Source organism: Rattus rattus, chromosome 13 (assembly GCF_011064425.1).
Source record: "Rattus rattus isolate New Zealand chromosome 13, Rrattus_CSIRO_v1, whole genome shotgun sequence".
NCBI lineage: Eukaryota > Metazoa > Chordata > Mammalia > Rodentia > Muridae > Rattus > Rattus rattus.
In genome coordinates this window covers 20,974,878-20,987,679 of record NC_046166.1, presented here as the reverse complement: position 1 = coordinate 20,987,679, position 12,802 = coordinate 20,974,878, and the positions used below count along the sequence as shown (strand labels likewise).

The 12,802-nt window shown below is 41.0% G+C and overlaps 1 protein-coding gene across 1 annotated transcript in view; it reads right to left on the bottom strand.

The window, feature by feature from the left end:
• Positions 1 to 12,802, bottom strand: part of Csgalnact1 (chondroitin sulfate N-acetylgalactosaminyltransferase 1) — a 333,334-nt gene that overhangs the window by 40,170 nt on the left and 280,362 nt on the right. The window contains exon 5 of the mRNA XM_032919242.1: positions 3,513 to 3,729. Coding sequence (XP_032775133.1) covers positions 3,513 to 3,729 — 217 coding nt within the window. The remainder of the gene's footprint in view (positions 1 to 3,512; positions 3,730 to 12,802) is intronic.

Below are 12,802 nucleotides of genomic sequence, written 5' to 3'. Positions count from 1 at the left end.
CCCTGGGCTCCAACCGCATAGGTAGCAATGAATAGCCTAGGAAGAGCACCAGTGGAAGGGGAAGCCCTTGGTCCTGTCAAGACTGAACCCCCAGTGAACGTGATTGTTGGGAGGAGGGTGGTAATGGGGGGAGGATGGGGAGGGGAAGCCCATACAGAAGGAGAGGGAGAGGGGTTAAGGGGATGTTGGCCTGGAAACTGGGAAGGGAATAACAATCGAAATGTAAATAAGAAATACTCAAGTTAATAAAGATTAAAAAAAAAAAAAAAGAGTTCCTTGGAACCAATGGTTCTGAGGGGTTAGAGTCCAGGATCTTCATGTTGGGGAACATGGCAGCAGGGAGGCTGGCCTGGAACTTGAGGAATAGTTGAGAGATTACATCCTGGTTCACAGGCAAGATGAGAGAGAGAGAGAGAGAGAGATCTAGCTAGGAATATTGTGGGCTTCTGAAAACTCACAGTCTACTTCCAGAGACACATCTCCTCTAACAAGGCCTCCCAATTCTTCCCAAACAATTCTACCAGATGGGGGCAATCATTCAATATAGTGGCTATTATCATTCAAAATGTCATCACGCCTTAACAGGAAGGGTTCCAAAAGACAACATAAAACTAGACCCTTGACAAACAGCCAGAGAACAGTTACTACGTAGAGGATATACATCCCAATCAACTCACTGTGATTCAAGACTAAAGAGGAGCTCTTCTAGCCTCAAGGCAAAGGTCACTTTCAGAAAAGACAAATTATAGATTCACAATACATGTCCATGGCATCACTCAACAGTAAAAGAAATCCTATAAAGTCCTGCGTGAGGTGACCTCTAAGCCCTTAAGGCCAGCCAACCTGTCCTGCTAACACTACAAAGGTGATAGGTGGACGGTCCATGGTAAAACATGCATGGCTGTCCTTGTGTTTCTTACCCATTAACACAACCATCTAAGAACTGTGGAATGGGGCTGCTATTTTAAGAATACAAGACGAATACATCAAATCCACCTGAATACAGAATTTTCCTTTTAAAAAAGAAGAATTGAAGGTTGCATTCCCCAACAAGGTAAAAAGACAGGTGACTAAATGGAGAGGTGATGAATCACGGGGGAAGGGGAGAGTACGGAATGTGCAGATTTTCTCTCCTCACTGTAATTCCTTAATCAGTTCATCTCATGCTAAAATATGATTAGAGAACATTGTAATTCTAATCATAGTCGGTTCTGTGAATAACTTTTTAACATCAGAAAAATTTCTTAGAAACTAATACCTCTCAGAGTGAGGACATTTTTGCCAGAACCCCAGCAGTTCCTTCTAGCATCCTCAGACTATCTACTATAAATTTAAGGAAGATATATTTTAATTCATTAAAAATAGAACATGTAAGATGTTTCATGTGTTATTAAATTATGTAGAGTTGATGAACTAGCCTAAGAAAGGTCATGTGAAATGGCACTGAATTAATGTAAATAGTGGTTGGCTGTGGGTCACTTTAACAATAATCTATTCCTTGTTCTTCTGTTCTCCGCTGCTCAAAGATCTTGCAGAGCCATGTATCCACTTCTATAAACTAAGAATCCATCTTAAATTAGAAACTTCAAAATAACCTTTTATTGAATTTTTAAACAATTTTATTTCATGCTATTTTATGTATGTGGTTATGCTTGCCACAATGAGAGCGTGCAGGCCAGAGGACTTCTCTGTAGGCTTACTTTTCTTCAACTATTACGAGGACTCCAAGGGTAAACTCAGGCCACCAAGCTTGTGCAGAAAGAGTTTTTACCTCCTGAGTCCTGAATTCTGAAACAAAATCTAGAACATTGATATATGATACAAAATACAAACAGACAAATGGTATAAAATCATCCACAGTATAGTTTTCAGTGCCAACCAGAGCTTAGATGTTCCATTCTGAAGATGTAAAGGGTATCATAGCGTATCCTGCAGGCAGAACATCATTGTAGATCAAAGAGATTGATCAAAGAGGTTGATGCTTAAGTTTCTCTTTCGGGAGTGTGCAGAGTACCTTCCTGTACAAAGAAGCTAGCAGGTAGAGATGAAGGCTCTATGGAGAGATGAGCTTGATTTCTCCATGTTCAGAGAGTTCTACGATGTTGTCTGCACTAATGGGGCCTTGCCATTGGTTTGTGGAAAGCTATCTATCATCTTGGAAACAGACTGAATTGTTCGGGGGTTTCCATCGAACCCATTTGGCCTCATTGGTTAGACTTTAAATTTGGGTGTGAAAAATTACCTTTTCCTGGTATTCTTGGTCATTTATTCTACCATTATGTTTGGCATAATTCCTTTTAGATTCTGACCAGAAACATCATATTTTTCCACATGCCTACATAGAATTAAATACTCTGGGTATTCATGATTTCATATTTCAGTTTTTTAGAGCCCTCCACACACTCAGGAACTCCTTGACTGTACAGCAGATAACTTGGTCAGCTTCTGCCATGAGTATCTGTCTTTGTATGCAGTATCCTTTGTAGCCCCTGGTTCTCGGACATAGTCTCCATCTTTCATTACCAGATAACCTCCAAGGTCTTCACAGATGATTTCATCCTGTGACAAGTAACTTTACTATGAATGATCGTGCTTGTGCTCACGAGCTAGAATTTTGAGAGCTCCCCACCACATTCTCCTACTGGACAGCACTGTCTTTTAATAATATAAAGTTAATGGTACGAGATTTAAAGAATCAGTTAAGTGTTTCAAAATTTATAATTGGATAAAATAATTTGGCTTCTCTAAAATAAGGTGATTAAGCCATTTATTTGGTTAACATCAGCCTGTATGTGAATTTTATACATGGAAGATAATGAGATCCGCTGAGCCTCAGAAGAGCGTTTCCGGTCTCGTATGTATCAATCCCATCAGTACACTCTTGAATAGCAGTTCACCTACTGAGTACCTACAATGAATGACTCCCTGACATCTTCCTACCACAGTTTTAAGTTTAGTCTCTTAGGGTATGCAGCTTAGAATAAGAGTTAGACTGTGATTCCCTCCACCTCAGATGGCAAATGAAGTCAGTCTACTGCTGAGCCAGGGCCTCTTGATTGCCCAGGGTCATCACTGATGTGGGTTTTCTCACCCCCAGCCAGATCCTGTCTGTTCCTGATGGTTTTTGAGTCTCATTTTTTTGCCTCTGAGAATTTCACTTTCAGCTGATGAGCCCAGGCCCACGTCATAACTGAAAGGGGTACGTGCTGCCCTTGTTTGTCAAGTCAGCGCTGAAGGAACAGGTGCAGCCCTGGTTTATCATTGTAGTTGCTGTTGACAGCCCACCCACCCTTCCAACATGTTCCTTCTAAGGAAAACGCACCCAAGCAAGGACTTTCTAATTGCTTTAGGAAGAGGCAAAAACAAATGACAAATTTCATATGAAAAAAAAAAAAAACAAAAACAACTGAGCAGAACGGCAGAGAAAAAGGATCTCTTGTACATGACATGGGAAATAAAGGCAAATAGCACAATGTCAGGAAACGGGCAGGGCGCCCTGTAAACAAACCAACCTGAAGTTCTGCATGAAGTGCCGGAACTTGTCCACCCTCCTCGCTAGGGGCACGATAACGTTGATAAGTGTGTTGGCCATGTTGAGCTTTTCCTTCTTCACTTTCATGATGGGGCCAAAAGGTCGAAATAGGACAAGTCGTTGGAATTCATGCTTGTGGTCCCCTTTGAAGGTCAGCTCATACAAAGTGCCTTTATCCCTTTCTGTTCGGTAGATCCCTGTGGAGCAAAAGAAGCAAAGGTTGGTTCAGAAGAGCCAGTATCTTTCTATAACCAAGATCTCCCTCAAATGTCTTTAAGTTTTACATTAGATCTCTACATTCTGGGATTAGAAAACTCAAATTAGGGGTTGGGGATTTAGCTCAGTGGTAGAGCCCTTGCCTAGGAAGCATAAGGCCCTGGGTTGGTCCCCAGCTCCGAAAAAGAACCAAAAAAAAAAAAAAAAAAAAAAAAAAAAAAACTCAAATTATAATTAATATTCCAAAAGAGAGATAAACCCATCAGCCTAAAATTTCATTATGAAACCCTCATAAAACCACAGGGAATGTTTATTATATTAGATACAAAACTATATATTTAGAAGAATTGAAAAAAGACTACTAGGAATGTTTACTAAGTCTGATATAAGGATGTATTCTTTATTGTAATTATATATATTTTATAATAACATTAGAATATGAACATTACCATTTATTTATCTTAAAATGTGTATTAAAATTATCTCTTTGAAATGATAGTGATTTCAGATGAAACAACCAGTGTTTTATAGCTGTATCTCGGGAGAAAATGGGGCTAGGACCATGTGCCCTCTACCCACCTTGAAGCTTTCAGAACATTAAGATAATACTCAAAGTATTTGGTAGTGCAGGCATGCATCATATTTAGTCTCTCATCTTCTTATCTCTAAGCAGTTTGACTAAAAACCTCAAAATATGTGCCAAAATCAAGGCCAAAAGATTAGGTTAAAATTCTGGCTCCATGGTTGTACTTGGAAAAACTATTTTATCTTTCCATATCCCATTCACTCCACAAAATAATATTTTAGGAGAATAATCTAGAGCCTGATGCAGGAAGTTCACGAGTTGAAGTCTTGTCTGGGCTACAGAGTGAATTCAAGGCCAATTTTCATTACTTAGTGAATCGTTGATGTAGCTCAGAGATAGGATTCTTGCTTAGCACATGGCAAGGCCCGGGGTTCAACCTTCACCACCACCACCTAAAAGATGAAGCTTGTATCAATAGGTCCCAACAGTGCATGGCACATAGTAAAGCCTACATGTATGTTCCGTCTCATGTTTACTCTCCCTTCTCCCATCAGTTCGGGTGAAATAAAGCATAGTGGGAAGGAAGAGAAACAGGAAGAAGTTTGTTTTTGTTGCCTTCCATCCGTGGGCCCCATGTCACTGAGTGTCACCTGTAAGGCTAAAGATGTAGTTCCACCATCTTGCTCAGCTTTAAGTAAATGCTCCTTAAGATTAGCTTGACAGAACTGCCCCAGGGCCCACTTTCTCATCTAGACCTACTTTCTTCCCTAGGATCACTGGCATTGTGTTTTTCCATATATATTCTCCTATTATACATTCCATTACTTATTTATTCATATATACACACATATACTTTATATATGTATTCATATACACACATATATATGCTATACATACACACATAATCTCTCATACTTTGCCTTCTGATTATAGCCTCTCCTCCCTTTATTTCTCCCTTTACTTCACATCCTCTTTCTCGTCCAGATCCACCTCCTCAGTTTCCCTTTAGAAAAGAACAGTCCTCCCAGGGATATCAACCAAACACTCCATAACAAGTTACAATAAGACTAGGCACAAACCCTTATACCAAAGCTGAATAAGACAATCCAGTTGGAGACAAAGGATTCCAAGAGCAGGCACTTTTCCCATTGCTAAGAGTCCCATAAGAACACCAAGCTATACAACCATAACATATATTCAGAGGAACTAGTGCAGAACCACACACACTCCACGATTGTCACTTCAGTCTCTGTGGGCCCCTATGAGCCCTGGTTATTTGACTCTGTGGGCCATGTTTTGTGTTTTTTGTCCTTCATTCTTCTGACTCCTAAAGTCCTTCCCATCCTCTTTTCTGCTGTACTCCCAAACTCTGCCTGTTTGGCTGTGGGTGTCCACATCTGTTTCCATCAGCTGCTGGATGAAGCCTCTGTGATGCCAATTAGGCTAGGCCCCAATCTATGAGTATAGCAGATTGTCGTTAGGAATCATTCCATTGACTTTGTTTTTGCCAGTTGTGTTTGGTTTTATCCTAGGTCTATGAGCTAGGCGGCATCTGGTCCTGGCTGTGTCAAGTATGGGCTCTCTTTTGCGATATGACCCTCAAGTTGGACCAGTCATTGGTCGGTTACTCCCACAAGTTGTGGGCTATCATTATTACTTCAGCACATCTTGCTGTCAGGGACAGATTGCAAGTCGAAGGTTTTGTGTTTGGGGTGTTGCCCCCATCTCTCTACTAGAAGCCTTGCCTCGTTATAGAAAATGGCCAGTTCAGACTAAATATCCCTATCATTAGAAAACTTTGCTAAGGTCACCCTCATAGACTCCAGGGAATTTCTACTATACCAGATTTCTACATCGCCTCCCATTGTCCCACAAGTCTAGTCATCTCTCCCAGTACTCTGACCTCCATCCCTCTGTCCTCTCATACAGGATCCTTCCTGTTCTCATCCTCACCTGTCCCCACTTGAAAATATATTTTATTTGCCCTAAAGGTAGACAGAGAAAAATTAGCAATGATCAACAAATTCAGAGAGAAGCTTTTCATTTTGATTTATGCCACATTTCCCATTCCATCTCTTATTCTTCTTAATCCTCACATTAGTTGAGCATATACCTTCTAATCTCTGATTAGCCACAGAAATCAATTTCTGAGGAACATGCCGGCTGATGGGGAGCTACAGCTCTTCAGGGCATCTCACAAAGCCATTTCTCTTTCCTTCCTTACTCTTCTTTGTTTCTTTTGTGGGAAGCATACATCTTCTCCACACACGTTGACAAGTTCCCTTCTTTGTTTTTTGACTTGTGGGAGTCCTTTCATCTTAAGCTCTGGTCTTGTAGCCTCTTTGATTTCACTCAAAGCTTAGACCTCTCCGAGGTGCAGGAAAGAGTCTTGTACTGTGAGTTTTCAATGTGGCCTCATTTCACACAGTCATCCAACAGGCCTGACTTAAGATTCAAAAGGCACAGTGTGCTAGCAGAGAGCAAGGGTGACTGAGGGAATCAGTTCTCTTCTGAAGCCTTTGCTACTTCCTAGGGTACCAAAAATGGGGACACCCTGCTCTGCTTGCCAATATCAAGGATGCTGGGCAAACCGCTGAGTTCCTGTTGGGAAAAAACAGCCTTCTCCTGCAGCCAGTAGGAGAGGGAAAGATTTATTCCTTTGGAGGCTCAAAGGATTTCTTTGAAAACATCAAATAGTTCCTTCAAATTCCGTTAATTCTTTTAGGCAATTAGTCCCACATGAGGAAACGGGCCTCTAATGATGCCTATAGCAGTTAGACTACAACTTTTTATATAGTCCAAGTGAGACCCAGCCAAGTTACACAGGAGTCCAGTTGTCACACAGGTATATCTACACATTTGAAAGGCCTTCAGGTTCTCCGCTGAGCCTTGACAAATGTCTTCGTTATTTCGCATCAGCAGTGTCTCCATCTAAGCATAATCCTGGCAAAGGCCGTTGACAGTTGAACTTGAAGATAAAAATGTACAAGGAAATAGGGCCGCTGGGGGCTAGGAGATTGTTTGCAAGAGAAACTGAGTCTGAACCACCCCAGAACTAATTTTAAAAAGCCAGGGGTGGGTGCCCATACTTAGATCATCACACTTATAAACCAGATTTTAGATCCCTTAACTACATCTATTTTAAATAAAAGTTATTTAAAACCCTCCTCAAACTGAGATCTACCAAACTGAGATTTGCACTTGTCACCCAGCTATTACCACCAAGCACATAGCCTTGCACAGCTGCATGAGAAGTCACCACATTTGCCTTGTGCTAACTGAAAGGACAATACTTAACGGAGCCCTTCGCTCTGTGGAGTCCTCAATAATCAAAGCACTAAGGATCATCGAGAAAGAGGACGGGAGCACCCAGAGGCAGGGGTGATGCTTAGCATAACACACAGACAACACAGAATAAACAGGTTCAGACTGGGTCTTCCTAATTGGAAAGCTCAAAATGTAAACTTAAGGATAAGCAATGCTCACAAGTTTTTCATTTTAAGTCATTTTGGATTTTGTATTTTCTGATTCAGCTGGTAAAACATCTGTAAATATTTCAGTATCTAAAATTCTCTAAAATCTGAACTATGCCTGGTACCAATCATTCCAGATTACATATATACATATATGTATATATGTGTATATATGTATATATGATTTGTGAGCTATCATTTTATTTTTATGCAAATTAAACATAAAATAAGACCTTTGTAGCTCTAGCTTGGACCATGCTTAGATACACCTTTGGTGCTGGCTTTCCTCACTTTGGGTTTGGTGTCATGGCTCTCTGTGCAAACATCCTAATATAATTCTTTTCCTACTCAGGGCTCAGGGCTGTGACCCACAGCTAAGATGTTTCTTGTGAAAGAGATAGCTCCATTGTCTGCTCTCTGTGCTGTCCCTCTCCTCCTCCTTCCTCCCTCATCCTCTTCTCCCATGCTGGAGAGGGAACGCTTGATTCACTGATGCAGAGTTAGTAGTATTCTACCATGCAGCTCCACGCCCAGCTGCTAATCTCTTTATTACTAGGCCTGGAATCACCTGGCTAACTGGTCCTCTCCCACCCCTAGGTGCTATAGTCACCTTGGAAACCAAAATGACAAAGGATAAGGATGCACCACTTCTTGCCATCAGTAGACATGAGTATACACAAAGTGACTGATGTTGGATGGTTGGGTGAGTCCATACAGACCCCCTCAAACCTCTCACCAGTAAAATACCCTCTTTCTTCAGAAGAATCCCATTCACTCTTTCTGTGTTCAACCCCACCTTTCCAGCCTTCCTGTATGGAACTTAGATCTCTTACCTAGCACCCAGGACTCTCACCTAGAACCAGGACTCTCACCTAGCAGTAATAATGCTAACAAATATCATGGCCTCCAGGTCTCAATTCACATTACTTGTATCCTTTGGTCCTTAGCCTGCTTATAGTGCCATTTAGATTCTGTCCTTGCTGTACCGGCTTCCCATAGCTTGCAGAACAAGTACCAATGCCATATCTTGACTTCAGGATCCTCCATAGTTTGGCACCAATGTTCTGTCATAATTGGACACTTGTCACTGCTTCAGATGCTGACTGGGTTGCAGTCAAGCTGGTGTATATTGAAGATGTGTAGCCACACTTCTCTGTGGAGAACCTAGAAGGAACCCTTGTACATTCTCAGTGGGAATGTATAGTGATCGGCTGCTGTGTCCCTCATAGTTAAATATTCACAGGTATATGAGTTACAACAGCTAAGAGAGATAACACAAATATCTACTGAGAGATGGATAAACAAAATATGGTATATGCACATGATAGAAAATTATTCAATATGAAAAAGGAATATAATTTGACACATCCTACTAGGACAAGATTTGGGAACATGGTGTTAAGTGAAATATGCTAGTCACACAATGAGAACCACAGCTTAATCTTACTTTTATAAGGCTCCCAAAACAGTTAAAAATAAATAGAAAGTAGAATGGATGTGACCAGGAGACAGGAGAAGGAGAAGTGATGGGTTAGTGGCTCATAGATTCAGTTGTGGGCTTTCTTTATTTAATTTTGTTTTGCTTTGTTCTGCTAATGCTTGAACCCGGGGCCTTGTATATGCTAGGAATGTAACCTACACTGAGCTACACCCATAACCCTAAGGTTTTTATTTGGGAAGATAAAATTATTCTCGAGATGGATGATAGCGATGGCTATCTAATTATGTAACTATACTTAGCATTGCTGAACTAAATAATTAAAAAGTCACTCCTAATCAATTTAATGGCATCCGAGTTTCCCAGTATACTGCTCTTCTCTGAGAAGGACTATACTTTCTTACAGGCACACGAATTTAAATGGCCTTGCACCTCTTTCCTATCCTTCCCAATTTCACCTGCCTCCATGTGGGAAAATTTCTGCCACTTCTTCAATCTAAAGTAACCCTTCATCCTCCAGGCATTTTCTTCCAAAAGCCCTTAGACTTTCCTTTACTAAACCACATTCTTGGTACCTGGGAATGAAAAAGGATGTGGAAATCATGCAGTGTAGACATGTGAGCTAACAGAGACCCAGAGCCCCCATCTTTTGTCTCGAGAACCCACTTGTTACTGTAGGTCACCTGGCTCATAGCCCTGTTTAGGGTTTATTTTCTAGAGTCACCATTCACAAATCACACTGACTACTAGAATAGGGGAGTCAGAAACATGGGAAACTGCACAGAGGGCAGAGAAACCTGCTGCCCTTGGTTTCTCTACTCATAGGCAATTTTTGCACACTCAGCTTTTTATTAACTTATGATATAATTGTGACAGTTACTAAATAAGTTCTTCTCCAGCCTGTGAAACACTAGAGGCAATAAATGTTGTCTAGTTCTCATTCTACCTACACTTTCTGAGAACCTCACTTAATTAAAGTTGCTTGTTGCCTCCCCAGAAGTACTAGCTACATTCTACCATAATAAACTTGCTGGGCATTAGACAATGAAAGTGTATTTAAGCTTTCAGTGTTTTCAAGGAAAGGCAATGTTTCCCTTCTGATTGCCAGGCTGTGTGAAAGCTAGCGCTCACTAACACTGCTCCACGTTGTAAAAGAGGGTTGTTAACCAGGGGCAAAAATCAACATTTAAAGGACTAGCATCTTCCCAAAAGTCTTCCCAAGTTCAGTTCACAGTATCCATATCAAAGAATTCACAACTATCTGTAACACTAGCTCCAGGGGATCAGATACCATAGCTCTTCTGGCCTCGATAGGAATCTGCACACACACACACACACACACACACACACACACACACACACACACACACACGGCAAACTTAAATAAAAGAACTTTTCTGATAAAATAATTTATATACTAGAAAAGAGAGCACACGGGTAAACAAAATAGATATAACATGATAGGCACATGAATCAGCCTGAGAAGTCAGATAATAGAAAGAAATACATCTCCACCCGATGGAAGTTATGGATAGCTTGAAAGGTGTTTTTTACCAGGACTGAAGACTGAGTGGGTGCATAGTCAGACTACATAGTCAGAGGACATATTGGAGAAAGATGGCAGGATACATGAAGACAGTGAAAAGGGAAAAGCAAACACAAACCAGCTTTTTGGGGGTAGGCAGATGTGACAGAGTTGAGCAAGGATAGATTGCAGGAGTATGTAGGTATGTGAGAGAAGTGGGATATAAGGCTGGGGACTCACTGAGAGCCACACCTCATGTGCCTATTAGGTCATCCTTGCAGGCATGGCTTTATCCTGGGCCACAGAGAAGCCAATTTATTGTTTTAACAGAGGAGAGATAAGGTCTTAGGAGAATCGCCTCGTAGCCATGTAGCATATGGGCAGATGGCAGGAAATGAGATCAGGAATCTTCAGGAAGGAAGGCCTGGAACAACAGGAAGTGGTAAAGGTCTTACCCAAGATGGTAGCCACAGATAAGATAAGGGAAAACAGAGGTTGGCAAGAACTTGGCTGGTGACTGGGAGAGTTGGGGGAGACATACAACATAATTCTAGCTGCAGGTGAGAAAGCAGTTAAGAGCGGGACATACTTAGAGCAGCTGAATAAGCAGGTTCAAGTCATAGACATTAATCTGCATATTTCCATCCTACAAACGAAAGCTTCAGGTGTAGGTGAGGTAATCTTAGAGTCTCTTAACAATGAAGTAGGAGCTCAGTATACCCAAAGCACAGTTCCTAACCCTCATGATATGGAAGCAATCTCAGCATCCTTCGGTCTTAAAAAGGAAGATATGCATGACAATGTGCATGAAACTGAGAACTTTTTGCTTAGGAAAATCAGCCAAATACTAAAAGACAGATAGAAAGAATTGCATTTTCACTTATCTGTGGAATCTAAAACAAAGAAAGAAAGAAAGTAGAGAGTAGAATGATGGTGGTTACCATGGTCTGGAAGAAAGAGGGAGAAGAATGGCTGAGAAAAGGGAAGATGTTCATTCAGACTGGACACATTTTAGTGACCAATTGTTTTGTATGGTAATCATGATCAACAATATTGTGTGTTTCAAAGTAGTTAAAATACTTTATATATTCTTATCACACAAGTGAGTGCACACAAATGAGGTGTTTGGGCATCAATCATCTTTGTTAAATCTATAATGTACAGAAAAATAAAAATATAAGCTATATGCCATATTATTAGTTATATGAAATAGATACATGGCTAGATGAATAAATGGATGGATGGATGAATGGATGGATGGATAGATAGATAGATAGATAGATAGATAGATAGATAGATAATCTAGCATGCCAACATGGGGTAATACACCTTCAGACATACTGTGCATGGATCTTCAAAAAAAGGACTAAGAAATCTCAGTGACAGGAAGACTCAGAGGCAGAAGGCAGTGATGTCAGAGAACCAGTGTGAAGTGCAAAACACCACTTAAAGGTTTGGTAAGAGGATCAAAACATCCCAGGGAATGGGACAAGGATCTCCTTAGCAATCACACAAATAGTGGCTTCAGAGAAGTGGCAGGGACGCAAGCCAGGCTGGAGCTAATCTGAAAGATGATGGCCATCAAAGTAGCAGCAGAGAGATAAATAAATTTCTTTCATTTTGCAACTGTCAAGTTTACTCTTGCCTTAGGACCTTTGCCTCATTTCTTCAGTGTCTCAGATCTTCCCCAGATACCAAGATGGTGATAATTCTTCCTATAATGTAGGTCTTAACTCAGTAGCCCTGAATTCTCCTGGTCCCTGCCTCAGCCACTCCGCCACCCCCTCTACATTATTCAAGCTCCTTTACTATATTCAGGCCATCTGTTCCCCCAACAAGGGTGGGCACTTTAAAAACCAGAGCTATGTTTCTGAAATACAATAAAGATTTGTTATGCAGACGGTACAGAGAAGATGGGGGATTTGCTTGACTAGAAAGGGAACAAATACAATTGGGCAGCATGTAGAGGGACTTGCAAAAGGACAGATGGAGAAACAATTTCTTATGCTGAAGGGAAAGAGGAAAGAGTAGGTAATGAGAACACATGTGTAGACTGAGGAACTGACAGGTAGATGGACCCACAACCCAGGAC